Source organism: Antechinus flavipes, chromosome 1, assembly GCF_016432865.1.
Source record: "Antechinus flavipes isolate AdamAnt ecotype Samford, QLD, Australia chromosome 1, AdamAnt_v2, whole genome shotgun sequence".
Taxonomy (NCBI): Eukaryota; Metazoa; Chordata; class Mammalia; order Dasyuromorphia; family Dasyuridae; genus Antechinus; species Antechinus flavipes.
In genome coordinates this window covers 721,308,187-721,335,310 of record NC_067398.1, presented here as the reverse complement: position 1 = coordinate 721,335,310, position 27,124 = coordinate 721,308,187, and the positions used below count along the sequence as shown (strand labels likewise).

General features: G+C 64.6%; 1 protein-coding gene across 1 annotated transcript; it reads right to left on the bottom strand.

The window, feature by feature from the left end:
* Positions 1 to 4,079: 4,079 nt before the first annotated feature.
* Positions 4,080 to 25,525, bottom strand: SMPD4 (sphingomyelin phosphodiesterase 4). Its single transcript, XM_051973317.1, has 19 exons — positions 25,442 to 25,525; positions 25,155 to 25,241; positions 24,568 to 24,710; positions 24,320 to 24,395; positions 23,828 to 23,936; positions 23,677 to 23,729; positions 22,784 to 22,935; positions 21,633 to 21,765; positions 20,920 to 20,991; positions 18,189 to 18,278; positions 11,215 to 11,360; positions 10,145 to 10,235; positions 9,676 to 9,776; positions 9,078 to 9,241; positions 8,130 to 8,335; positions 6,750 to 6,983; positions 6,439 to 6,570; positions 5,834 to 5,962; positions 4,080 to 5,590 (listed from the first exon to the last, which is right to left on the bottom strand). The coding sequence occupies exons 1-19, from the start codon at positions 25,478 to 25,480 to the stop codon at positions 5,264 to 5,266; spliced, it is 2,484 nt and encodes an 827-aa protein (XP_051829277.1). The 5' UTR covers positions 25,481 to 25,525; the 3' UTR covers positions 4,080 to 5,263.
* Positions 25,526 to 27,124: the final 1,599 nt, after the last annotated feature.

The following is a 27,124-nucleotide window of genomic DNA, read 5'->3' as shown; positions in this document are numbered from 1 at the left end:
CGAGGCTTTCATTAACCCGAAGAATGGAAAATCTTCGTGACGAAAGCGAAAAGGGGCGCGCCCGAGGCCGAGGGCCTCATCCCATTGGCTGACCTCACAGGGGCCGCTTTAAGTCGCTTGTTGGCGAGTCCCGGGGAGTGCGGGAGGGAAAATATTCCCCATTGGCCAACTCGACACGCTCCCTTTGTGATTGGTTGGAGAGTTGGGGGCCCGGCGGGGACCGCTGCGATTGGTCGAAAGTTGTTTGGCGCGTGTGGTGATGCGAGGGGGAGTGGAATTGTTCCGCAGAGTCCCGGCCCGCGCACTAATTAGGCGCCCGCAGGAAAGCGCTCACCGTCCCACGGGGCGGACCAGACGGAGGAGGCGCTGCCCTCCCACGCAGGGGCCCCAACCAGCCGGGCGCCGCGCCGTGTCCCCCGCGGGGGCCGACGAGCGGATGATCCGGCCTCCTCCGCCCTCGCCGCCCCCGACTCACGGGGCTACCCCAAAGCCTTCCGAAGCGTGGGGGCGACAAGCGGGGCCCCTGCCCCTTGTCAGTGACCACGTGGAGCGCAGTGCAGCCCCCTCCCCGAAATCTCAGAGGGAGGGCACTTGGTGGTGGGGGGTGGAAAGGCTGTCCCTCCCCCCATCCTCCCTCCAGTTGGCCATCCCCCCATCGATCCCGTTTGGCCACCCAATCATCAGCCCTCTCTCCAGCCATCCTTTTTCCCACTGTGCATCCCTCCATCGTCCGTTTGACCATCCATCAGTTATGCACCCACCCCCCCCCCAATACCTAGTATACTCACTGAACGTTAAATGGGTGATTGCCCATCAATCCATCAGCCTCCATCCATCTCTTCTGACTCCACCCATCCGTCAGTCCTCCAGCCGGCCATTCCTTCCAGCTGTCCATCAGCCCTTCCTGCATCCACCCTCTCTTCTTCCAACTATCAACCCTCCATCCATCTTGTTTGTCCATCCCTCCAACAGCCCTCCATCATTCTTCCCTCCATCCATCCCTTAGACTGTCCATCAGCCCATCACCTGTCCCTCCAATCTCTCTCTTCTGACCCCACCCATCCATCTCTTCTTCCGACTCTATCCAACCACCAGTCCTCCCTCCGTCTCTTGTGTTCCTCCACCCATCAGCCCTGTTCATCCATTTCATCTCTTCATCGAATTGTCCATCTATCCACCCGTTTGTCCTTTCAAACATTCCTTCTTCCGACTACCCATCCATTAACCCAGTTTGTCATCTCACCCACCCAGCCGTCCATCTCTTCAGTCCGTCCACCTGTAAGTCCTCCACCCATCATCTCTTCCTCTACCCATCTAATTATTTGACTCCCCATTTAGGAGGCCTGCAGGTTAGCTGTGGTCGTAGCCCAAATGGGAGGCAACGGCCCCTCTCGTGACTTCCTAAGTTCTCTCTTGGCCTGGCCATTCCAAGCTACTCAGGAAGTTACAGGGAAAGTCCAGTATCCCCAGAGGCTCTGGAATTGTCCTTTCTACCCTTCTAAAGATTTTCCTTTTCTCCACTGGAGATATTTTTTGTTTATTCCTCTATTTTTCCGTTTTCACTTGCTAAAAAGACAGGTTCCTTCTTCCTCTACAATTTTTTTTTTGCTGAGACAATTAGGGTTAAGTGACTTGCCCAGGGTCATGCAGCTAGGAAGTGTGTCTGAGGCCACATTTGAACTCAAATCCTCCCAACTTCAGGGCTGGTGCTCTACCCACTGAACCACCCAGCTGCCCCTCCAGTCCTTTGTTTACTAAACTTTTCCCTCTAGAGGTGCTGCAGGGATAGGCTTCTCCACCAAAAGGCCATCTTCCCAGAAACCTCCTTGCTCTCATTACCTAGGGTCTAAGTCCCCCTCCTGGCTCTGACCCGTCTTCCCCAAGTGCACAACATAGCCGATTGACACACGACCGAGTTTCTGAAAGATGGGTCAATTTCAGTTTATTGATCTGAATTTTGTGTCGTTCAGTCATGATACCGGGCGGTAGGGGTGGGGCAGGAGAAACAAAATCATTTCCTCATTGAGAAAAGCTTCCTGATTTGGTGCTCGTACTGGAGAACACAAACAGGAGATCAGGAAAACCATCGTCTTCTGTGGGTCTGTTCCCTCTGTGGTAAAATGAGAGTTGGACTACTTCCCCTCTTCCATTTTCTTAGCTGTTCTCCAAATGGGAATCGTTAGCTCAGTAATTTGTGTTTGGGGCTTTCAAAACAAAAAACTTTGCCTTTCTGAATATCTAGTCTGCTTCACTGATTTATTTCTATCGATTATTTTTGAGGAATACGATCATATAAATTTGAAATTTGGTGAAATAACCAGAATATAAAAAGTCATGTCACATCCTAAACAATCTCGAAGGGAATGGGATCGGATACCACTTTTACACCCATGGGTAGCGTGAGAGTATGAGAAAAATCAACCCTTCTGACTACATGCCATTTTTAAAAAGCACCTACACGTATGAAACCAATCTTGATGCGGGAATTGGACACAGAATGAGGAGAGGACTCGCATTTAACATCATTGATGAGTTTAGCTACCCAAGATACACGAGATCGATCCACTTAAGAATCATTTTCCAAGTGTTCCAAGAACTAGAAATTTTCAGAAAACGTACAAACTATTAATGGCCCTCATTAAGAAGGGTTTGGAGCTACCCCTCTGATCTCACTGTGATAGGGAACTCTCAGGTGAGGAAACGCCTAGAGATTAGGCTGGTCCTTGAGAAGGTCAATGACGTGTCAGGGATAAGACTCAAGTCCTGATTTTCCCGTCTTCAAGTCTGGCTCTCTCCACGATACCAGATGCTCTTGATAGGAGTTATTAGATGAAGCAGGGTGGACATCGAGTGCCGGAGGGGCGGCGTCAGAACGGCACGGCCATGTTCTCGGCCGAGCACCCTTTCTCAGTTTTGGATTATCTAGTTAAAGTGACGAACGCGTACTCTGACCCAGGATAATCTCACTGCTGGACCTGGACTCCAGGGGAGTCCGGAACAAAAGGCCCAATCCCGGGCAGCAGCCCTCTAGGGCCCTTCACCGAGAGCCTTTCCAACAACTCCCTCCACTGTCCAGGCAGCCATCCCTCACAACAAAGAGTTTTTAAAAAGAAACACACTATATCATCTGAGCCTGACCAGGAAGGCTGTGCTCACCACTGGGAATCGCCCACCTCTTCTCCAGGGATGAGCTGGCCCTGGCTGACACTGCTCTCCCACTCACTCCCCTCTGCACTGTCTCCCCACGATTCTCCGAATCTACATTCACGGCTTCTTACCGCACGGGGGCTGTGCTCCCCATTCTAGGAGGCTGCTCACTGACCGAAGAAAAGGTGGCCCGAGGAAGGCCAGAGATGGGGCCGACGGGCACCGACGCAGAGAAAGGAGCAGGAGGGAGGTCCCCGGCGAGGACCAGAGAGCGGGCCCCGCTCTTACTCGTCTACACAGGAGAGGCAGGGGGCCGCCAGGTCCCCGATGCCGGACAGGGTTTCTGCACAGGACGAAGGAAGTGCTCAATGTGGGAAGGGGATTCAGAGAATTACGAGAGGCAGCATGATCCCAGGAAGCTCTGGCCTGGGGAAACGGATTTAGATTATGGTTCTGCTGCTACCATCTTGGAGAAATAACCCTCTTCTCTAGACCCCTTTCCTCATCTGGAAAATGGGGAGGATGCACAGACACACAGGGATCTTTAAAGTCCCTCCTGGCACTCAACCCTACAATTCTCTATTTTTGTTCCTACTGTGATCTGGATTAAAATGGCTGGTCCCTGACCCAGAATCCTCGGAGTCCTGGAGAGAAGGAGGACAGTGAACCTTCTGTGTTGGACGTGCGCTTCAAGGAGCGGGGTCGGCTTGGGCATTTGTAGCGAGAACGCTTGACTTCCGCTCCCTCTGCTCAAAAGTAAGATCGCGAATCCCATCACACAAGCTCGGGGCCGGAAGAAACTTCAAAGGAACGGCCTGAGGCGGCCTGGGCTCAGCACAACTTGGACCACGCTGACAAACACTCCCGACCCCCCAAACGCATCATCTAAGGCTTCAACCCACAGCTTGATTTCTCTTAAGAGCGCGGAACTCTTCCGGTGGAATACGTCTTTGGTTTTAAAATGAAAGCCAGAGGGGAAATGGGACTCGCGCAAGAAAAAGCTCCCGTGGCACAAGCGGGCCGGAACCCAGAGGGACAGACGAGAATCCCAACCAGGCCCAGAAATTGCTTCTAAATAGAGGTGCTGGAAAGGCCAGACGCTGTGTCCCCGGCGACCGCGGGCTCGGATCCTGCCGTCTCACGGGCTCTCCCGAGGGAGCACATTCAAAGAAGTAAAAACCATTCTGGGCGCCTGGAATGTGACCGAGGCGACCAGGCTGGGGAAGGGCTCGTGCACCTTCCCTAAAAAGGCTGATCCGCATCCACAAAATGACGGATCAGTGACCTCTGAGCTAAAACTGCTCCCCACGGTGAGGGAAAAGGCAGGGGAGGGGAGGGGGAGAAGGCATCCCCCAGTCTTGGCAGGCAGGGGAAATCCATGCCAAGGTGGACAGCTGCCCACTGTGGTGGGACCAGGTCTGGCCCAGCAAGGGAAGGCTCTGGGAGACCCTCGCAGACAGCTTCCTGCCCAGGAGTGGATTTCGAGCGGGTAACTTCTGTCCCCCGACCCTCGCTCTTTGGCCCTCCTCCCTGCCCTCTGTCCCCGGGTCCCAAACAAGACTGGAGGATGCACACGGCCATCCCCTCGGTTTTCTGGGTCACGAGGGTGTGAACCCGACAGGATAAAATCTGAGAGGACGACAAACGGCCCGACGCATCTCCGTCCCCATCCCCGTCATTCGTGGCACGTCCAGAACCTCGGGCTCGGAGAGTGGCCGTCCCGAGAGCCAGGGCAGGACGGGAGGACGTCCAGGAGGGGCAGCAGCCAGGCCCTGCCCGCTGTCGCCTCACAGACGTGGGTCGGCTTCATCCGGTCGTCTCCCTCGCGGCCACGCCGGCTCCCTGAGGCCCTCGCTGCCCATCACGGCGCGGGGCCGCCCCCGAAACACGAGCCGGACGCCCCTGCGGGAAGCGTCCGAAGCGCCACAAGGCAGGCTCCACGGTCGGCCCTCGGTCCCCGGGGGCTTCTGCCCATCCACACGAGGCGGATGTGTCTACACCCCTCCTTCCAGCTGCCCCACGCAAAGCGGCTTCGCGAGTGTGCACGGCTGTATTAGTAAAAAAAATACACTACGAGAGGTGTGCCCGCGGGCCCCGGGGCCGGCCGCCGGGCCGGTCAGTGCTGGTGGGGCTTCAGCCTCTGGGTGACCACCGTCATCATGAAGGCGTACAGGAGGTACGCGATCACGATGAGCAGCGAGCAGGTCAGCGGCCCGATGCAGAAGGAGTTGGCGACGAAGAAGATCGTCAGCAGGGACACCAGCGTCCGGTAGCTGGCCAGGAAGCGCAGGCTGACCCGCGGGCCGTAGCTGCGGCCGGCCCGGTGCGGCGCCGCGGGGCTCAGCCGGCTCCTGTCGGCCTGGAGCGAGTCGATGAGGTGGAAGCGACACAAGGCCCCGAGGAAGTCCTCCCGCGAGCACAGGGCTTGCATCTGGCCTGCGAACTGAACCAAGCAAACGGGGGTCAGGGAACCCCGGGGGCACCGGCTTCGAGCCCGACCTTGGCCAGGGGTCGGGGCCAACGGCCGTTCTCTGCCTCGCTGACCAGAGGGCTTTTGCCAGACCAGAGAGAACGGCTGTGGGCTCGAGTCTTACCCGTGAGATTTAAAGGCCCGGAGCTGGGGGCGCGGACCCCCACAGCGCAGGCTTGAGGACCGAGAGCCCTCCCCGCCTCTGCCCCTACTCACCCGGCGATTAATGGCGGACGAGAGCCGGAACAGCAGGCGCACCAGAGGGGCCATCTCGTAGCTGCGGATGGGCTGCAGTTCTAGGTCCCCTTGGTACTCGATGTCAAACTTCCTCAGGCCGTTGATGATCTAGAAGCCAGGGAGAAAGCCCGGCGCGTCAGTGCAAGGCCCCCGCCCGCCCAGGACACCCTGGCGGCGCCCACTCTGGCCCCCCCAGGACACACCCGTGCCCCACAAACCGCGTGCCAGCATCATGCGGCCCCACGGGCCGTGTCGCGGCCACCAGAGGGAGGGACCGAGAGGGCACGCATTTTGTACAAAGCGGGACGCGGGGTCCCAAGGGGACAACCCGCTCGCCCCCGACAGGCTGGGTCTGACCACGAACAGGAGTCAGGTTCCTTGTCCAAACTGCCCCCGCCCCCTTCTCCCCCCCCCACCCCGGCCTAAACCCCAGGAGCCCACCAGCCACTGGGCCCCCAGGTGTGCCCTCCACCAGGCCGCCCGGGACCCGCCCCTCGCCCTCAGTGTGCTTATCCGTGCAATGGGTATAAGGAACCGCGAGGGGAGGGGCGCTAAGGCACGCAGAGGGAGCGCCGGGCGCAGACCTGGTATCTGCCGAGGGGGGTGAGAACCAGCCCCTCGTCACTCATGACGCAGTCGGGAAGCTGCTTCTTTCCGTTCTCGTCGGGCGTCGCTCCCACGTTCATCAGGAGCTGGTTCAGCTGGGCTTCACTGAGCTGCAGACACACAGGACGGGGGCCAGTCAGTCGGGGGCACCGACCGCCCCCCCACCCCCCACCCCCGCCACCTCCCTCATCCCAGCCTTCCTTCCTGACCGCCTGGGGGAGCGCCCCAAGGGCAGGAGCCGGGGCCAGTCAGGGAAGCCCGAGTGCCCGCCCCGGGGCACCCGACGCACTCGGAATATCTGGCACAAGTACTCCAGGGCCTTGTCCAGGTACTCGTCCGTCTTCTTGATGCTGTCCTGGCCCAGCTCGTCCAGGTCGTTGGTGCAGTAGGTGCCGTTCGTGTCCATGTGCCCAAAACCCAGCCAGGACAGGAAGGAGCGGTTGGCCAAGTTCTCGCACGAGGTGTCGGAGAGCGAGTTTGCCGTCTGCTTGGCCCGGGCGATCATCTGGGCCAACCGGAGCACCTGAAACCCGACGGGCGGATGACCGAGCCGGCAGCCCGGGCCTTCCTGCCGCCTTCTCGGTGCCCGCCGGGGGCCGGAGCGCCCTCCTCCCCCTCCTCCCCCTCCCCCTCATTAACTGAGGCCTTCGGGACGTGGCCGTACCCCCCACACCCACACAGGTGCCGGCCGGGCAGTCGGACCTCTAGGGAAGTTAAGGGAGAAGCCCACGGCCGTGGGGGGGCGCGCTGGGGGCCCTCCGAGACGAAGCCAGGGCAGGAGGCCACAGGCCAGTCCCTTACGAAGGAAGGATCCAGGGGAGCCCTTCGCCCGGCCCCGAGGGACCCCGCTCTCAGCCGGCCGTCTCACATCCATCGCCCCGATGCCCGCTCCCTCCTGCTGGCTGGCAGGGCGGCTCCGCGGGGAGCTCGGGCACTCAATGAAGAAGGAAGCAACTTCCCGGGTGGCAGCTGCCCAGCTCACTACACTGCCAGGGAACGGGCATGGCGGGCCTGGCACAGAGAAGGGCAAGTGCCTTTGGCCGAGCCGGGGTCAAGGTCTCCTTGAGAACGTGACCTGCTCAGAGCATTCTTTTACAGCCCAGCCCAGGCCAGTGGCGCTTCCTGAGCCTTAGTTAAGTCACGAGATGGCCAGGGAAGCCCGGGCCAGGCAGCCAGCAGGGCCCTTTGTCTCTCTCCTTCCCTTCCTCACCGGCCCCCGGGTCTCTCTCTCTCCCCTCCAGTCCAGACATTGTTTGTCTCCTCCCCACAGCTCCCTCCGTTCCCTTTTCTTTATTTCTCTCTGGCCACCCCCCCCCCACGCCTCTTTGCTGAATGGAAGGTCCCGCAGGTGCATAAAGGTAGTGCCAGGAGAGCGGGCGCTGGAAGGTCCCACCCCGGGGGCAAGGCTCCACGCTCGGGCCCAAGGGCAAAGTCCCGCCAGCTGCCTCGGGGCCAACCCAGCCAGATGCCCCAAAGCTCTCGCCAGGGGGCTCACAAGACCACCCAGCAGGGTCACAGGGGGTCTGGCGGGCTCAGCAGCTCTCCCTGGACACGTACCGGCCGGGTCCCCCGGCACAGGGCAGAGCAGAGCGTGGGGGACCTCGGCGTCGAGCCTGGAGAGGAGCCCCCGTCCCCCAGGCAGAGAGCGCGCAGAGGCCCCCGGACTCACCAAGGTGCGCACTTCGGGGCCGAACATCTGCTTGTACTGGCCGTCCTGGCCCTCCAAGCTGTACACGTGGCTCTTCACCTTGAAGGAGGCGTCGGTGATGGTGGGGGGCCAGGAGGAGAGCAGGTTCCCCTGGAAGGTGGGGGTCATGAAGACCCGGTGCTGCCGGTGCGGGATGACCAGCTCCGGCTCCAGGAACAGCTGCTCTCCTGTGGGGGAGACGGAGGGGGTCGGAGGCCGGCCCCTCGAGGGGCCTCCCGGCCGGCTCCGGCCGAGCAGAGAGGGCACAGCGACGAACTAAAACGGTCCCTGCCCTCCAGAAGCTCACGTCCCAATGGGACGGCCACGGAAAGAAATGTGGGCTCACAGAGGGAGCAAGAGCAGGGGGCAGGGAGTGAAAGGGGAGCACTCCCGGCAGGGACACGGCGGTGGAGGGGCACGGGAAGCGCAGACCCAGGAGCCGGCGAGGGGGCAGCTCGTGACCCCAGGACACAGGACACAAAGGAAGGCGCCCCCCGGCCTCCGAGACTTTCCTTAAAAGGGGAAATGGACCACTTTTTGGTAAAACTCTCCAAAGGAGTGACCGCGAGGCAAGCAGGGCCGCTGACGCGCTGGGACCAGATGCCCCAGACACGGCGGGGACCACGGCGCCGACGCCCACGGGGCCGGCCGCTCGTTACACGGGGAGGGGGGCCCTGGGCCGTGGAGAGGGGAGGGTGTGACAAGAAAGGAAGCGGAGCTCACGGAACCAGCCGCTCCGAATCGGACCTCCGCCGCCTTGGACCCAGCCGGGCCCCCCGCGGCGGCTCCGGCTCCTCACCCCGCCGACCCTTCCGCGCCGCTGGGAGGGCCCCCGAGGAGCTCGCCCCCGCAGGAGGCCGGTGCCCGTGTGGACGGGGAGAAGTCTCAGCAGACTCCATCTGCCCCCCTGTAACACGGGAGGCCACTCACCCTTCTGAATCATCTCGGCCAGGTTGGGCTGGGCGAAGACCTTGGCGACCCGGAACACCATGAGCGCGTTCTTGGGGCTCACCAGGTCCGTCCGGAGGGCGCGGTTGAGAAAGCCGATGAAGAGCTTGGTGTACATCAGCAGGTTTTCCTGCACAAAGGGGGCCCTGAAACACCCCCGGCACCCGGGTCAGCTCAGCGGCGGGACCCCGGGCTCTGACCTCCCGCCCCCGAGGAGATTCCCCAAAATCCCAGAGCCAGAAGGGACACCGAGGCACTGGGTTCAGCCTGCAGGCAGGCAGGGCCCCTTTGACATGTGGTCAGAGCTGGAGGGGCTTCAGTGAGGGGGAAGCCCCCTGCTCGAGAGCCCAAATGGCCGGGCCACCCCCCCCCCCCCGCCCCAGGCCTTCTCCCTCTGACATGAGACGCCGGACCACCCTGATGACTCCTGCTCTGGAAGGGGGAGCCAGGACCCCCAGACCCTCAGGCCCTGCATGCACGGGGGCCGCAATCCCTGAGTGGGGAACGAGGGGGTGGCAAGAGGGGCCCGGAACGAGGGAGGCCGGGGACGAGGCCAGGAAGCTCAGCCCCGAGCACATACCACTTTTCCGGGATGCTTCGGGGCTGGGAGTCGGCGGGCAGGCACTGCTTCTCCGGGGCGTATCGCCACGGCTGTAAGTAACTCAGCCACATCTCCAGGACCTGGCGGGGACAACATGGCCGACCCGAGCTGTTGCTCTGGAACTCTGACACCCCCTGTTCCGGGACCCTCCCCCCCCGAAGGTTCCAAGCCAGGGCCTCCAGGAGCCCGTCCGCAGCCTGACTGGCGAGCGCTGGGTCCGAGGGAAGGGAGCCCCGACGGCTCGGCCGTGACCAGGGACCCGATCGGCGGCTCGTTCCTGTGCTTGCCTTCCCCGGGCGGGCTGAGGGGCCAGCCTGTCACGGCCTCCCCGGGGGCCCCCTCAACCGCGGGCCGGCCTCCGCATGAGGGCCTCCCTCAGGGCTCTGCACGCCCAGGATTTAGCATCTCCCTACACGTCTGCCCCCCCAAGTCCCGCCCCCACACGAACCGCTCGGAAAGACGCGTCCAGGGGCCAGTGGCCGAAGCAGTGCTGGAGGAAGATGTAGAGCTTCTGCTGGACAAAGCGAGGGATGACCACCCTGCAGCAAAAGCACAGCACGGTGAGCGCGGCACCGCGTGGGGGGCACAGGCAAGCGCGCCGGCCTCCCACGAGCCCCCGTTTGCGCGGGGAGGAGCCAGCCTCGGGTCCCAGGGAGGAGCCAGCCTCGGGTCCCCGGGAGGAGCCAGCCTCGGGTCCCCGGCTCTCTGAAAGTTGCCACGGGAGGAGGCCCCAGGGTGGCAGACACCCTCCCCTCCCCGGAAGGGCTCTGCCAGTATTGCAGGGCTCCTCTTAGCGCCGGTGGCATCGTGGGCACTCCTGGCCGGGCGACCCGGGCATCTCGCCGCGCCCTCCTCTGCTTCCTCGGCTATAACAGCCCCTCCCTCCCGGGCTCATCGCAGGATCAAACGGCAGGCGCCGAGGGAAGGCTTCGCCCATAGAAGCGGCCTCCCCAGCGGGATCTGTGCCCGGGCGGCAGAAAGCGTCAGCTGCCAATCCAGGCCGGTTCCCTGGGCGGGTGCAGGACGCGGGGAGAGGTGGGGACCTAGACGTGGCCAACCAGGCCAGGGCCACACCCGCTGCACGGGGCTTCAGGGAGCGGAGGCGGAGCCTTCCTCGGGGAGTTTGCTCCAACGGGACGGGCTGCAGATGGCTACTGTGCTGGCGGCGGGGTGAAAAACGGGGCCCCCGAGGGCCAGGAGTCCCCCCGCTAAGGCTGCAGGATTCCCAAGGAGGCGGCCTGCAGTCACACTCCAAGAGCCTGGAGACACCGGCCTTGGCCTCAGACTAAGCTCCAACAGGTCCTCGTCTCCCTGAACCCGAGTTTCCCCCTTTGGGAAACAGGACTACGGCTCTCCCCGCGCGTTCACAGAGCCGACGAGCGGCAGTCCCGCCCCGCCCCCCCCCTTCGCAGGGTCTCCTGGGCGGGCCCTGGCCGCTCCTATCCCTGGGGCACCAGACCCCCCCGGAGCTGGCGTCTGGCACCGGGACACCCCCGCCCGCCCCGGGCGCCCACTCACCGCTTGAACTCCTCCAGGGGGCTGGCGGTGTGCGAGTGCGTGGAGGGGGACACCTGCTCGGGCTTCAGGCTGTTGGAGAAGGCGTGCAGGTGCTTCAGGAGCAGCCTCACCACCAGCACGTGCTCCTCGGTGGGCTTGAAGGACTCCTGCGGGCAGAGGCCGGGAGATGTGGAGACCCCAGGGCGCCGGCTCCCCCTTCCCTCTCCGTGCCGTGCAGTGGGAGCGGAGGCCGAGGGGCAGCCGAGCGGCAGCTGCTCCAGGGGGCGCCGGGGGGAGGGGGCGGCCCGAGGAACCTGAGCCTGCGTGGGGTAACTGCCCAAGGGCTCCTGGCACGCCCCTCCCCCAGCACCGCCCCAAAGAGATGAAACCCCCTCCCCCAATCACTGTCATCCTCCTGCTCCAAGTCGGGCTCACTGGCCTCCACAAAGCCTCCGAAGGAGAGCAGCAGGCCGGGCCGTCCCGCCCAGACCCGGCACTTGGCCCTCCGGCAGCCAGGACCCCCTAGCTCCCCGCTCCGCTGCCGCCCCAGCTGCTCGAGGCCGTCCCTTCCTCCTGCCGCCCCCCAGGGCCAGTCGTGAGGCGATGGCTCCAAGTCCAAGGGCGGTCCTCGTCCCCCCGACCCTCAGTAAGGGAGCCCCCGGGGCGCCCCCAGGACGATCACTCGGGCTCCCCACTCTGCGTGAGTCTGGGCTGGCCGTCGGGCCTCCTCTTCACTCGGAGCCGTCCTTCCCATCGGAGGCCAGCCCCAAAGCCCCCAGGGCGCCGGCCCAGGCGCGGGACCTTCTCTCGGTGTCGTGACCCCGAGACAATCAGCTCCACAAGGGCAGCATCCAGAACCTTCGTCTCTCCCGAACACAAGCCTGCACACAGTAGGTGCCTAATAAACGTCCTCTGCAGCCCGGCCTTGCCCAGGATTTGTCCGTGAGCCCGGCGCCGCCCTTGGCTCTGAGGACACCAGGACAAAGGTCAGAGTCGCCTGTGTACTCCTGAGGGGAAACCACAGTGTTCGGGAAAGGGGAGAATGTAACATGTGGAGGAGCTCCGGAACCAGCCGAGGGAGGGGGGCCTCCGCGCAGCGGCGCGCACTGGGCGTGAAGCAGTGAATTCTGGGAGTTGACATGCCCCCCCGCCAATGCCAGCAGCAGTCGTGGGGCCGATGGAGAGAAGTTCCGGGAGCTGAGAAACGGAGGATTTCTCACCCTTGGAAGCATCTGCCTTGAGGAATGACTTCTGCCTCCCGAAGGCTCCAGCAGATGTGCCCAGCTGGGGGGCGTGCTGCCGAGGCGCCGGCCTGCCACCAGGGACGCCATCCCCTCCCCGTGCCCCAGAGCCCCGACCGGGAAAGCCTCCGGCGCCATCTGGACGGGCCCCTCGGTCAGCACCGGCCTGTGCCTCCCCGGCCCCCCTCGGACAAGCTTCCCCGCGGGCTCCTGAGGCAGACCCGGCGGACAGAACCTCGAGGACCTGGGCCCCGGCCCGTCTGCAGCGCACTGGCCAGAGCGCCCCCCAAAGGAAGGGGACCTTCTGGGCTCCTTCCTCATCCGGGAATGACGCAGGCGCTCTCGAGCGCTCCCCAAAGGAAGGTCCCAGATGTGAGGACACGAGGGCCATCCCGCAAGCCCCGGCAGCCCGTCTGTCAGGCAGCAAAGCGGCGTCCCAGTGCCAGCCCTGCCCGAGGCAGGGGGATGGGTCCTGTAATAGTCTTCTCTAAAATGTGTTCTCTGGGGGCAGGTTTCCTTCCAGTGCAAAGTGGTCGCTCCAAATGCCGCCAGGAGTTTAGTCCAAGTCTTGTCCTTCCTGGGGCCCCGTCAGCTTTCTCGGAGGCCCACCCCTCTCCCCGGTTCCGGCCGCTCGTCCTTTGCCTCCGCCAGCTTCAGCCTCTGGTTCTCCGAATGTCTCCGGCCGGCACAAGGGTGGAAGATGGGACGACTCCGCCTCCGAGAGTGGGCTTGTGGGTCTGGCCCCGAGAGCTTCTCGCTTATCTGCCCCACGCCGAGCACACACCAACCCTTACATCACTGGGAAACCATTAGTTGTTGTCAATGTTAACCTAGCTTTAGCCGCTGTCTCCTCAGTTCTCCTTAGTGCCTTGTTTCAGGTTCTGGCCAGAACATCTCCTGGTAGGATTCAAGCGATCACACTGAACCGGGCTAAGTGAGAGAACTATCGTCCCACAATCCCACTGACTTGGTGCCTTGTAAGAATCCTAACAGGTGCTAAAGCAGGCGCGAGGAGGAGAGCCCCCAATCCGACGCCCCTCCCTTCGGCCCCTCCCGGTGCTGGGGAGGAAAGAGTATTGCACCAGTGAAGGGCCTTCTCTTAAAGGGGGGTCCCTCTCCTCCCCAGAGCTTTGCTCCCCGCAGCCTGACAGACCCTCCCAAGGAGAGATGTTCCCCGAAGAGCTCAGGAGCTGCTGAGGCCCCAGCCCGAGGCTCTCTTCCTACCCATCCCCATATTCTAGAACAGCCACAAAATGACATCCAGGGGATATGGCGATGATCCAGAACCCCGAAGCCCCTTCCCCAGACGCTCAGTAGCCTCAGTGGGCAGAGGAAAGGGGTCTGGCAGTGAGGACGTTAAAGTAAGCGTCCCAGAATCAGAGGGGGCCTCTTGGGGCCTTCTGATCCAACTTCCCGCCAACTCAACCCCACGCCAGGACGCTCAGCTGAAAACCAAAGCGTCCGAGTCCGTGCATGGTCCCCGCACCAGCGGCCCGGCCAGGACAGTGCCCACTCTCAGCCAGGACCCCTGCTCTTCACGCCAGCCTTCCCTGTTCCTCTTCAAAGGCCGTGGGCTGGGGCAGACCTCAGGACCCTTTCACTAAGGAAGACGGGCTTGTTTTTAGCAGCCGCATTTGGGCTCCACCCCCTACAAAGCCCTTCAGCCACAGGCGGGCCAAGTCTCTCTTTCTGACACGATCTTCCCTGAGCCCTCCTGACGGGAGCATCACAGGCCCCGGTCAGAGCTCCCCCACCGCGTGCAGCCCTCCGTTCTGCTCTGGCGTTTGTCGTGGCAGCCGCCAGGCGGGCAGTCATCGCCCCTCCGGAAGCCACGTCGGCTCTCAGACAGACGGCCGTTTTCCGGGTCACGGGTCGGCCCGTCGAGAACTCTACCGAGACTCCTTCGAGCAAAGGCTAACGGAGCCCTCCCACGATCGTCACAGGACGACCTATGCCCTTTACCTTTACAGAGACGGACGGTGGAGGCCTCCCGGAGCTCCGGGGGACAACCTCCTCTCGCCAAGTAGTCTGGGAAATTTCAGTCAGCTCTCGCGCAAGAGCCGGCTAAAGCTCAGCTGGGAGAGCATCAGCCGTAGGAGGAGCCTAAGGGTGTTCAGAGCCTCTTCTTCAATGGGAACCCCAGCTGGAGGGATCGTCTCCGGCCTGAGGTAGACGGTACCGGCTTCTTTGGGTCGATGGGGTTCTGTGGAGAACACCCCGGAAGTGTCCGGCCCATTTCTCCAGGACCACGTCCTCATCATTGACCATGTGCACCATAGGCCTCTGACCCGTAAATAGCCTCCAGGGAATCATTAAAGGGCTTTGGACGGTTACTATCGACATAAACCCCAATTTCATCTGCCTCCTTCCTGAGCCAAGAATCCTGCAGCTCCTCGAGCTCTGCCTGGACTTTACTCTGGACGGACGGACGGACAATCCGGCTGGGACACGCCGTGGAGTTTTCGGGTTTCATTTAGCAGCTTCTGACTTCTGCCATGCCGTGTGGCCATTTCCCGACAGCATGCTCGCCCGAGTTCTGGACGATGGTTAACGGACGCGCTTGCGCTTTCAGTCACCGAGGGACGGAACCAGGCTGTGTGCTTGCCTCTGGGCTTTTCAGCACGACATTTTCAGCCGTGATGTCGGAAACCCTCGGGGAGAATGCAGATGGTAAATTAATTGAACCTGGAAACTTACAAGCCAAGATTAACATGGCGGAGTGTTGGTGCAGGGCTGGGGGTTTGGGGGCTGATTTTCCGCAGCCTCGGAAGCCGAGGGGCCACGCGGTGCGGAGCGATGATCTGTGGCCTATGTGAATCCTGGCCTCCCGATCGGCACCGAGGAAACACCGGGGCCCCCCCGCCGGCACATCTTGCACAGGCGGAAGCATCAGCGCCAGCGAATGGAGAAGCTCTGAAAGCCTGGGCGAGTCCTTCGCTCGGCAGTTTCCCTCCTGAGGCTGCCCCCACCGATAAAGGGACTGACGCACACGCTGCCAGAGCCAGCTCAGGAGGCTCCGAGGGACCGTGCGGGAGAGGTAACAGGGACCACCGAACCGGAGGCTCCCGGAGCGTATGGCCTCTGAAACTGACGGGCTGCCACGCCACGCCAGCAAAGGGAAGGACTTCCACGGGAATCGTCCCCGAGGGGACACCGAGCTCCTCTGGAACCGAACCGCGGCGTTCCAACCCTAGCGCAGAGCGCCTAACCTGGAACGGCCGCGCCGCCCCGACGCCGAGCAGACTTGCCAGAAAGACGATTTTATGGAGAACTCCCACAAGGCGGTCAGGAAAATGATACACGGACACTCTCGAGGTCGCTGAAGAACTTTGGGATTGGCTGTGAAACCCTGGCACAGAACAGCCCAGCACGGGCTTCCGGGGGCGCCGGGCTCTATGGGTGAAGCGGAACCAAGTTAGCTCAAAAGAAACAGGAGAGGCCCAAATTCAGAGAGCCCGTCCCAGACGGTCCCACGGGCTGCCTGCGTCCGAGCACGCTGTCGGCACGGGTCTGATCAGCCACAGTTCACTGCACCGTAGGGACGGCATTTCGGTCCTCTTCCGGAACGAAGGGAAGGCACCCAAAGTCACTGTGAATGAGGGTAACGACCTCTCCTTGCCGGCCCCGCTCACTGCCTCCTGGGAGGCTCAAGCGAGATAAGGGAAGCCGAGTGCTTCCTAAAGAGCAGCACACTAGCCAGTCCAGAACTGGTATTACCCTGGTACTGGTCCAGTTGAGCCTGGCTTTTTCATCCACTCTGCACACAGAGCTCCCGCCAGCTTTCCTCTTTGATGTAGCAGATTTTGGGGATCTAAGAACCGCGTTTAACATCCACCCCGCTGAAACCACACCTTGTGACCAGGTTTTACGCTCCATGTTTAGGTGGAAAATAAAAGCCCTCGTTTCTGCATCGATGAAGGCCGTGCGAGAGCTCTACGTCCACCATTTCCTGGCCCCCAGGGGAGCAGCGCGCACCGTGCCCGGGCTCTCCTCCACCCTGGACGGTGCCGCTCCCGTGGCCGGGACTCTGTCCTTGCTGGGCCCCTTCTCCTGGGAATGCCCGGAGCCCAAGAGGGCTGAAGAGCCTTCCCGATCGCCTCCAGGCCAGTGCCAAGGAAAGGAGAAGCCTCCCCCGTCACATTTCATGTCCGTGACCTTACATGCGTGAAGGCGTGAAGTTTTATTTTAGGTTCTTACCTGAGGGGATCCGAGTTACTGCTTCACAGGAAGAAATCTCAAGAGAAGGCTTAGATCCTTCAAATGAGCAAATAATTCAAGGCCCCGTCCCGTCACGTGCCAGAAACTGGCACGCACTGCCCCTTGTCCCGCGGCTTTTTGCATTCACCCCTAACGCTTCCCCCTCTTTTCCTGATGATCCACCTCCAGGAGAACAGTGCGACGGCCCCGAGCACCATTGTCACGGCCACCAGACTCCCGTGGGCTAAGCTGGAGTAAATTCTAGACCATTCCTTCCACACTCCTCTCTCCCTACCAAGTTATGGCTCTCAAAAGTTTCAAAGGATGGTCTGGGCCCCGACGTGACTGACAAGACAGAGCACCTCCCACACATGTCAGAGAGGGGCCTCTTCCTGCACAAAAGGTGAAATTGGAGGAGCCACGGTTGGAGCTGTTGCCCCGGCACCGGCCTGCCCCGATCTGGACGCGACCCTGGCACCGGCCTGCCCCGATCCACATGTGACCCGGGGACCCCCACACTGGCCTGCCCCAATCGGCACGTGACCCAGGGACCCGGCACCGGCCTGCCCCGATCTGGACGTGACCCAGGGACCCGGCACCGGCCTGCCCCGATCTGGACGCGACCCGGGGGCCCCGGCACCGGCCTGTGTCCAGCTGGCACCAAAGTCAGAGCGGGAGGATCATCAATAAGGCTGTCAAACGAAGGCACTAAAGCAAGTCCCATTTTCAGCTTCCTCCGGAGCCCTCCCTCATTGCTGCTTATTGAACGATGGATCTCCCCAAGTCCAGTTCTATGGGGGGGCCCGAGCCGGAAGGAGGTGGTAAAAAAGGCTGCCAGACACGTGCTCTAGACTCGGGGGCTCTGAACCCCTGGGAGCTTTAACGTTCCAGTGACTGAATCTCATGGGACCGGGGTCCTCGGCCATCCTGTTTTTAGTGTATCGAAACCACGACCTCCCGGAGAAAGAGACGGAGCTGCCCCGGCTGCCCGAGGGCCCCAGGACACCAGCGAGGCGGCGAGCCCCTCCCCTCGGCCAACGGCCCTCCCTGCAGCTCTGGAGCCGCAAGGAAGAGGAAATGTCCGTTCTGGGAAAGGCCGGGGATCGCCGCCATCCCCGTGGTACGAGAGAGATGCGGGTCTGAAACACGCGAGTGACTCGGCGCCTCCCGGGCCCGACGCGACCTTCCCCGAAGGGCTAAACGCTACCAAACCCACCAGCGCGGGGGAAAGGCTGGCACGGGGCCACCCTCCCCGTCCTCCCGGGACCCTTCACGTCCAGCCCCAACCCAAGGCCAGGAGGAAAGCAAAGCCCCTCCCTCGGCCCCCACGTAGGATTCCCTGAAAGCAGCGGGCACGGCCACACAGCGGGAGGTGACCGGAGCGGCCCTCCCCGGGCCACAGCGAAGCTCCGCGACCCCAGGGCCGAGGGCCGCTCTCCGGGGCGGTCTCGGTCCCCGCCACCCGGGGCCTCGCGGTCCATGCTGACGCCCCCACCCCCCATTCTCTGCAGATTGCCAGCAAGAGCAGACAAAGAAGCCAAACAAAAAATGGTGTACTTGGTACGCGTGGAGGGCCTGGTAGCTGCTTTGGGCAGGAGAACTGTGGAGGCTACTGGAGAGACTGAGTCGGTAGTGGAGCACCTCCAGCTGAGAGACAACAAAAAACAAGGAGAGAAAACGGAGGGGAGAGGGGAGGAAGGCGGGGACGGGGAAGGAGAGGAGGACAGGGGGAGGAGAAGGGGACGAGGAGAGAGAAGGAGGGATGGAGAAGGAGAGGAGAGGGGGAAGAGAAAGGGAAGAAAAGGGAAGGAGGGGGAAGAGAAAGAGAAGAGAAGGGGGAGAGGGGGAGGAAACAGGAAGGGAAAAAAAGGAGACATGGAGTGGGAAGAGAGAGACAAAAAGGGAGGAAGGGGGGAAATGGAAGGAAGGAAGATAAGGTTCAGGGAAAGGGAGAGGTGCAAGAAGGGAAAGAGAAAGAAAAAGTAAGAGTGAGCCCAAGGAAAGGAAGAAGAAAACAAAAAACAAAAACAAATACAGTCAGTGCTAGTCCAGTCCAACATGGCAGCCACAACAGGAGCCTCCGCTTGCCCTGGTTTGTCCCGGCCTGGGCCGGCCCTGGGAGCCCCCGTCCTCGTCCTCTGGCCCGGGAGCCCTTCACAGATCCTCCAGGTGAGGGGCCTGCCTGAGAGGTGGCCGCGGCCCCCCGGGAGCAGGGGGACAACACCCGGGCAGCCTCGGCGTGGGGCCCGGCCGGACCAACAGAGAGCCGTATCGTCGGCCTTCTGGAAACCCCCAATGGCCCCAGACACGGGGGACGTGGGATGCCGGGCTCTCCTTTGGCCAGCGAGACTCCTGGAGAGCCGGGCGAGTTCCACCCCGCCAGCCTGCCAGGGCCGCCCTCGGGGAGCAGCCCTTGGGGGTGGCCCCCATCTCCTTTTCTGAAAAGTGGAGGCAAACCCCCCAGGGAGAGACCGGCAGGGCAGGGGGGAGCGCCGGCTCTGCGGCCCGGGGCAGGGCACCGCCCTCAGTTTCCCAGTCCCAACATCACCAGTGATCAATAGCCGGTGCTCGGCCCAAGGGGAAACGAGCTCTCATGGGGGCTTCCCGGACAAGGAAACGAGGCTCAGAGGGCCACTGAGGACTCCTGCCCGGGAGGACGAGGGCCGATCTGCCACACAAAGTCCCCTGGGGATCGGGATAAAGGGCAGGGGCTGCCGTGGTCAGGCCGACGCAGGCACTAAAGCAGGGAGCACGGAGTCTGATCCGTGGTGGCTGCAGTGGCCCAGCCCCGGCCCAGCCCCGGCCCAGCCCCGGCCCAGCCCGAGCTCCAGGCCCAGCCCGAGCTCCAGGCCCAGCCCCAGGCCCAGCCCCAGCCCGAGCTCCAGGCCCAGCCCCAGGCCCAGGCCCAGGCCCAGGCCCAGACCCAGGCCTAGCCCAGCCCCCCCCTTACAAGGCAGCTCTGTTAGTGAAGCAGGCGTGAACAAGGGCAGCCGCAGCAGTGCAGGAAACGCGAGAAGCCCCGGTCAGTCAGAAGGAGCAGCAGCCAAGCACCGGCCACGGCCCTGGGCCGGGCACTCCCTGGTCACTCTGCAGACGGACGCCACGCAGGCGCCCACAGTCTGGCCGGGGCCCGGGCAGGTCACCAGAGGAAGGAGCCTCGGCCCCCCCGGAGGGCAGGAGCCGGCCTTTCCATCTCTCAAATCCCCCCAAACGGCCGCCCCTCCCTCGCTGCCTCCTGGTCCCCAGCACTGAGTCCTCGGTGACATCACCTCCCTGAACGTTTGCTCCAGAGGGATGGAAAGCGGGGCGGGCACAGGCTTGGGGGGACCCGGAGGAGAGCCAGGACCCCTCGGGGGGGCCGCCCCTCGGGCGTGGGAGGGTAGGCCTGGGCCCCTTACTGTGCAGGAGCCAGGGAGAATGCTGCTTCTACTGGCCAGCTCCCAAGGGGGGGGCGGGGGAGGTCTAACCAGACGAGGGGTCTCCGGGGGGCCGGCGGCCGGGCGGGGGCGGCGCTGGAGAGAGGAGCGAGGAGGAGGACTCTGCCGGCAGCGAGAGTGGCAGGGGCGGTGCCGTCCTCCAGGCGCACCCCGGCCCCCAGCCGTGAGCCGGCTCTCAGGCTCCCCAGCCACGGACCCGCCGGGATCGCGGTGCCCTCAGCAGGACTCAGAGGCCCCCAGAAAGGCCGGGCCGGTTGTGGAAGCCAGGCAGGGACCCAGGGACCCACCTCAGCGATGGGGAAACCGAGGCTTACGGAGCTACCCGGGCTACTGAAAGCTGGGCCCCGGCCCCGGGCGTCGCCACATGCCGAGCACCCAAAGTCTCCCCAGAAGCACTTCTGGCTGCGTCCGCGGGCTAGCGCATCCTTCGGGGAGCCCCCGCCCCCCAGACAGAGCAAGCCCACAAGCCAGACGTGCAGCGATCTGCAGCCCCACCGAGCCGCGTGCAGGGACGGCCGTGCTCGGGATTGGGGGCAGCGACAAAGGAGAGGCCCCTGAGCCCACTCGCAGACCCCCCCGGACCCCGTGCTGGAAGGGCTGCCTGTGATGGGACCGCCCTCGTGAGTAAGCCGGGGGCTTCCCGCCTCTCTCCCCCCTGGAGGGGCTGTGGGGGCCCCTCAGAGGTTCCGGCCAGGGGACCAGAAGGGGACCAGGAGGAGCCGGCAGGGCCTCGGCCGTCCTCCCTCACGGGCCCGTTCCTCTGCACTGGCTCGGGGACCTCCGGGCCGATCCTGGCCGCCCTCCAGCCCCTCCCCAGGGCGAATGGGGGTCCAAGTGTGAGGGGGCCTTACCTTGGCATGCGGGGACTGCATTTTCTGATACATCTCCAGAGAGTAATGGTGAAGCCACATCTCCACGAAGACCTAGGAGCAACGCAGGCGGCCCTGAGTCCCCCACAGGCAACGCCGGTGCTGGCCCCGAACCCCCCGCAGGCCCCGGCCCCGAGTCCCTGCAGGGCCCAGCATGGGCGCGCTCTCAGGGGTAAGATGCCCACGCCCCCCCAGTGGGAGGAGATGCCCCCGGGCACCAGGACGGGCCCCCCAGCCGCCGCGGCCCGAGCTCTGAGTGATCGGGACAGAGTGCGGGAGCCGGGCCGTGGGGGTGGGCAGGGAGAGGAAGGGGGCAGGCTCCGGCCACGGCTGCCGTCCCGGGGCCTCTGCAGGCCCGGGCTGACCCAGGGAAGCTGCAGAGCCAGGATGTCTAGCAGAGGGGGGGGGGGCACTCAGAAGCTCCCCCCACCCCCCCAAGCAACCCTCATTTTAACCTTCAAGGCCCAGGCCTCCGGGAAGCCTCCCCCGCTGCCCAGAGCCACCTTCCTCCCACTGGGACCCTCCAGGAGGTCGGGCAGTCGTCCATCTCTGGGCCTCCGACACGGCCCATTCCTGGGGGTTGAACGCAAAGGCCGCCCCCCCCCCCCTCGGAGGAAGCTCTCTCCTGCCCCTTGAAAAGCGCGTCTGGGGCTCGGGGCTCCCCCCTTCCCGGCCCCGCCCGCGCCGCCGCTCACCTGGAGCAGAGTCTCCGATCTCCAGATCTCCTGCGAGGCCGGGTCTGCGTTCACCGAGGGCTGATGGGAGATGTGCCGCTTCAGCAAGCTCGTGTGGTGCAGGCCGTAGGAAGTGAAAGGCACCGCGGGCGTCCTGGGGGGACCGGCAAGCGCTCACCCTCCGCCGCCCGTCACCGCCTCCCGCCCCGTCCGGCTCCCCCGGGAGGGCATCGAGGACGTCGGCCAGTCCCCGGCCCCCCCAGCGCCTCCGCGGGCCCGGCAACCACCCACAGAGCAAAGGGGTCGGGCAGGACGACGGCCGGAGCGCTGGAGGCAGGTGTGGCCGAGCGGGCCCCGTGAAACCCCCACCCCGAGCCACAGAGCGGTGTGCACTGAGAGAGAAGGAGACAGAGACAGAGACAGAGAGAGAGACAGAGACAGAGACAGAGACAGAGAGATAGAGAGACAGAGAGAGAGACAGAGACAGCGAGAGATAGAGACAGACACAGAGAGAGATAGAGAGACAGAGACAGAGAGAGACAGAGACAGAGAGACAGAGACAGAGACAGAGAGAGATAGAGACAGAGAGACAGAGACAGAGACAGAGAGAAAGAGAGACAGAGAGATAGAGAGACAGAGACAGAGACAGAGAGAGAGACAGAGAAACAGAGAGAGAAAGAGAGAGGGAGACACAGACAGACAGACAGAGACGGGAGAGAGAGAAAAGGAAGAAGGGAAGGCACAGACGCAGGGCACAGCCCCTTGGGCTCCTGCCTCCAAAAGGTGGGTTTGTAGGGAGGGGACAGTGAGCCGGGGAGGAGAGGAGGATGCGCTTCATGAACAAAGGGTGCCGGGTCCGAGGGCCTGGCAGTGAAGGCAGAGGCCGGCGCCCGAGGCCGGAGGGCACAGGCTTGGCCCGTGAATGGGGGGAGGTGAGCCCCCGGCCATCAGCGGCCCTGAGGCGGCACTTCCCGCGGGCGGCACAAACTCCGTCCCCGCTTTCGGGGCGTTCTGCCCGGGGAGCTGCGCGTGTGCGGGTGCGGGCAGGAAGCCCGAGTGTCCTAAGAACCTGCCCTGGACCTTGGGCCGGGCACCGTGCCCGCCGGCTGTGCTGGGGGCATCGGAGGGGAGGGAGCCTCGTGGGGAACGTGGCAGAGCGTCAGGAGCCCCACCTGGGGGTGGGGGAGGGGATGGTGCATCCCAGGGTGGTCGAGGGCGGAGGGACGACGTTTCCTTCCGTGGGCAGGAACCAGGCCAGGTAGCGATCCACCAGGAGGAAATAGGCACAGTCGGAGGTTCGGACGTGAACCGACAGAGGGAAGTTCTGGAAGACAAAGGGGCCTTCGTCGGGCCTCCGGGCGTGGCTGGGCGCACCCGGGCTCCGGCGCGGGAGGCGCAGTGCCCACGTGCCCCCCTCGGGCCTGCCCCTGCCCCCGGGCAGTGAAAGGCTTCTCCGGCCCAGAGCGAGGGCGGCTGCACCCCCCGGCTTCTCCCACTCGGAAGGAGCCCCCTCAGAGCAGAGCCAGCGTGGCCCACCCCCACGTCTCCAGGCTCCCCGCACGCCCCCTAGAGGTTCTTGAAGGAGACGCGGCCCTGGTGGCAGCCCAGCCCCCCCCCACTGTCCTCCCCCTGGGCCCAGGCCACGGCCTCGTCCCCTCCCACCCTCTGCCGGTTCCCCACTGACCGTCCTGAAACCCGGGGCTCAAGCTCTAGGAGCAAACGGCCCCTCCCTGCTTACCGAGGACGCCCCCAAAGTCTCGGTGCCTTCCTACACTATTAGAACCGCGTCCGGGCCGGGCCCACCTCGCCCTCGTCTCCGACCTCCCGGCCTTTCCCACGGCACGTCCCCCGGGGGGGCCTCTCTGCCTTCCGGCCTCGGCTGCAGCCCCCTCCCGCCCCGAGGCTGGCCCCCCGCACACATCCCTCCGGCCCGGCTCCGTCCTCCCCGCCCCCCAACGTGCCCCGCACTCGGCCCCGTCACCGAGAGCAGCCCCTCTCAGGCTGAGCCCCTGCCCCCCGCGGCCCCCACCCGAAGCCCCCGCCCAACAGACCGGCGCCGTCGTACCCTCTGCGTGATCAGGCTCAGGGCGAAGAAGAACATGTAGTATTCAAACGGATATGAGGTCGCGGTCAAGGACAATCGGCACCTCTGGGCCCACGGCGAGCGTGGGGTGCACCGGACCCCCCGCCCCCCGCCCCGGACGCAGAAAGGATACTGAGCGCCAAGTGCAGGCCCTGGGCGCCCGCCGCGGGCAGCTGGACCTTGTTGTGGTAGAGCGGGCACTCGGGGAGGATGCGCTCCTGGATGCAGGCCCGCACGGGCTCCTGAAATGGGGGGAGTGTGAGCCGGGGGGGGGAGGGGGGAGAGGGGGCCGAGGCGAGGGGCACAACGGGCACGGGGGGCACTGCCCAGTGTAGGAGCGGAGCACAAAGACCAAGCCGAGCCAGAGCAGGAAGAGCCGGGGACAGAACAGCGAGCGGCCCGGTTTGATGGATCAAAACAGGCCAAAAAGAAGCCCAGTTGGGGAGGTGGGGGGCAGAGGTGTCGGGCCTCGCGTGCCAGGAAAGGGGAGGGGCCGTCGCCTCCGGGCAGAGCCGGGGAAGGCGTTTCAGCAGGCAAGAGCTGGGACGGACGCCGCCTCGCGCCCCTCGCTCCGGCCCCCCGCAGTCAGGGCGGCAGACCCCGCGCCCCTGGGGCGAGCACTCACGGGAAGGTAGGACACCGGGAAGTCGTACTTGTAGTCCTCGGCCTGGAGCTTGTACACCAGCTTCATCATGGGCCCGCTGCGCGAGGACGGAAGGAAGCCCTGTGAGCGGACCCGGGCCCCGAGCATGGCTGGGAGACCCCCCCCACACACACACGGCCCGGAGACCCCCCCCCCCGCACGGCCGGGAGACACCCCCCCACCGCAACGGCCGGGAGACCCCCCCACCCGTCCCCAGAAAAGCCACTTGCTTGGGGTCCAGGAACTCCAGGGCGATGCTGTACTCGATGGGGTTCACCCTCCCCTGCAGACACCGCAGGTTCCAGCCGACCAGGACGCCGTCCAAGCTGCCGAAGATGTTCTCCACGAGCCATGGGAAGATGTAGTGCAGCTCCTGGGGGGGAGGGGCGGCTGAGGGGGGGCCCGGGCTGGGGGAGCGCCCGCCCCCCACAAGGTGGCGCCACCGCTGAAGAAGCCGCCTGGGACTCCAAGTGCCCACGCGGGCCCGTCCCCGCCCAGAGGGCGTCCGGGCAGCAGCAGGAGTCCCGAGGAGGGAGCGAGGAGGAGACGGCCCAACGTCCTCCCACCAGCGGCCCCCTCCGGCCCGGGGGAGCGGGCAGGGACCGCCTCGGGTTCTGCCGCAGACGGGCACCGGCTCCCATGCGGGGAGCACCGAGGCCCCTCCCGCGGGGAGCCCTCAGCAGGCGGGGGACGCCCACGGACACGCGGCGCCCCCACGCGGACTGCACTTGCACATGCGCACCCAGCCCCGCGGCCCAGCCCACGTATGTGCACCCCCCCTCGCCCTCTCACCCCCGCCCTCTCACCCCGGTGCTACCTTGGCCGGGAAGTCCTCGATGACCTTCACCAGGTCGTGGCACCGCTGGGCGAAGGGCTTGCTCACACAGTCCGCCTTCAGGCTGGCCTGGGAAGGAGCCCGGGGTGAGGCCGGCCCTGGCCACGAGGGGGGAGCAGAGCCCGCCTCCCTCCTCCCCACAGAGCCCGGCCCCGGAGGCCGCAGGTGCCAGAGGGCTTCCGTGCCCCCGAGGGAGGGCTGCTCCGGCACGGCGCCCCCTGCAGGCCCGGGGGCGCTCCCCGCTCCCTCCCCCCAGGCCGGCCACTCACCAGGAGGAAGCTGGGCGGCTGCACGTGGGGAAGGGCCATGACAGCTCTCGGGGAGACGCTCGGCGCAGGCCTTTCAGGAGAGCGCTGCGGAAAACCGGGAGACGTGGGAGCTCAGTCACGGCTGAGCCCAGGCGGGGCCCGGGGGGGGGGGGCCGACCTGGCCGGAAGGGTCCGAGGCGTGTCCGAGCCCGGGCCCGGCGCCGTCGGCAGCTCCCGGGAAGCGGTCGTTCTTCGCCTTGTCTCTGCACCTGTGGTGGCTAGCGCTGTGTCCGGCACACGGTAGGCACTTAATAAATGCGCACTGCTCGCTGCACGGCACAGTATCTGGGGGTAGGGACGGGGTCAGCGCACGGGCTGCCCGCCGAAGACTAAACGGCCGCGGCCGCCCCGAGCGCCTTCCCGCGCCGGGCCCCTTGTTCCTCCCCCAGCACCCGGCCAGCGCAGGAAGGGCGGCGGGTAACTGGGCAGAGAAAGGACCGTGGGGGGAGGGGGCCCCAGTCCGGGCATGAGGAGTCCGAGGCCTGCGGGATATTAATGGCGCTCAGAGCTCCCAGCAGCCATTTGGCGCCGCAGGATGTTCTGGCAGAAGAGTCAAGAGTCAGACGGCAGAACCGAGAGGCCAGAGCGCCCCCCGAGGAGAGCAGTCAGCGGGGCCTGAGGCGGCAGGACCGAGGGTCAGGGAAGAGGCTGAATGGGGCAAGAGCGGGGCCTTTCGCGGGGAAATCCGCCGGAGGATGATCTAAGGCGATGCTCCCGCAGGCCCCCGCCCCCGCCCCTGGTCACACAGCCGGATTGGAACTCAGGCCCTCCTGCCCGGGGCTGGTGCTCTGCCCGCTACAGCGCCCCCTGGCTGCGAGAGCTGCTCTGCCATCCTCCCGTCCTGCACCATCCGGTTCCCAGCCCTTGTCCAAAGTCTCAGGAGGATTTCTCCCATCTCAGCATCTTCCGGGGCCGGTTCCCGGCCAGTGCCGTCCCTGCCTCCCCTGGGGCAGGAGTGTGACCCCCCCCAGGCCCAGGTCATCCCTGAAGACCCACGGTGACCCCCAAGCGACCCCCAGCATCGCAGAAAGAAAGAAGGGCCCCAGCGGGGCCCGGCCGCCCGGCCCTGAGTCAGCGGCTCAGTCCCAAGCGGCCCCGCGGCACAGGGACAGGGGTCTCCCCAGGCTGCTGGGGGGAGGGGGGCGCAGCTCCTCAGGCCTCCGGAATCCAGCCCCAGCCCGGGGGCCCGTAGTCGGCATGGGCGGCAGAATGGGGGGCGGAGGGGCTTTGGGGGGAAGAGGACAGGGCACGTGGCCGCACAGAAAGTTTACCTCTGGGCCCTTTTTGGGGGCGCTCTTCTGGGTCACGTGGGAATGGGGGGCTGTTAGGGTTCAGGAGCATAATTATGAGTCGGGGCCGCGCCTCTCAGCACCGACAACCTCACGTTTCCGCCAAAACGGGCGAGGGGGGCCGCGGCCCCTAAATCCCGACGGCGGGGGGAGGGGTGATGAGGGCGGGACCTCACAATGGGGGGCAGGGGGCGTGCCTCGCCCCGGACCGCAGGCGTTCTGACCTCCTCAGATTGGGGGCTAGTGGGGGGGCGCCCGTCTCAGGTGTCCCGGAGCCTCACCATGGGGGGCAGGGGCTGTACTCTCAGGAGGGGGGGCCGTGGCCCCCCTCACAAGAGGGCAGAGCCGCTGTCTC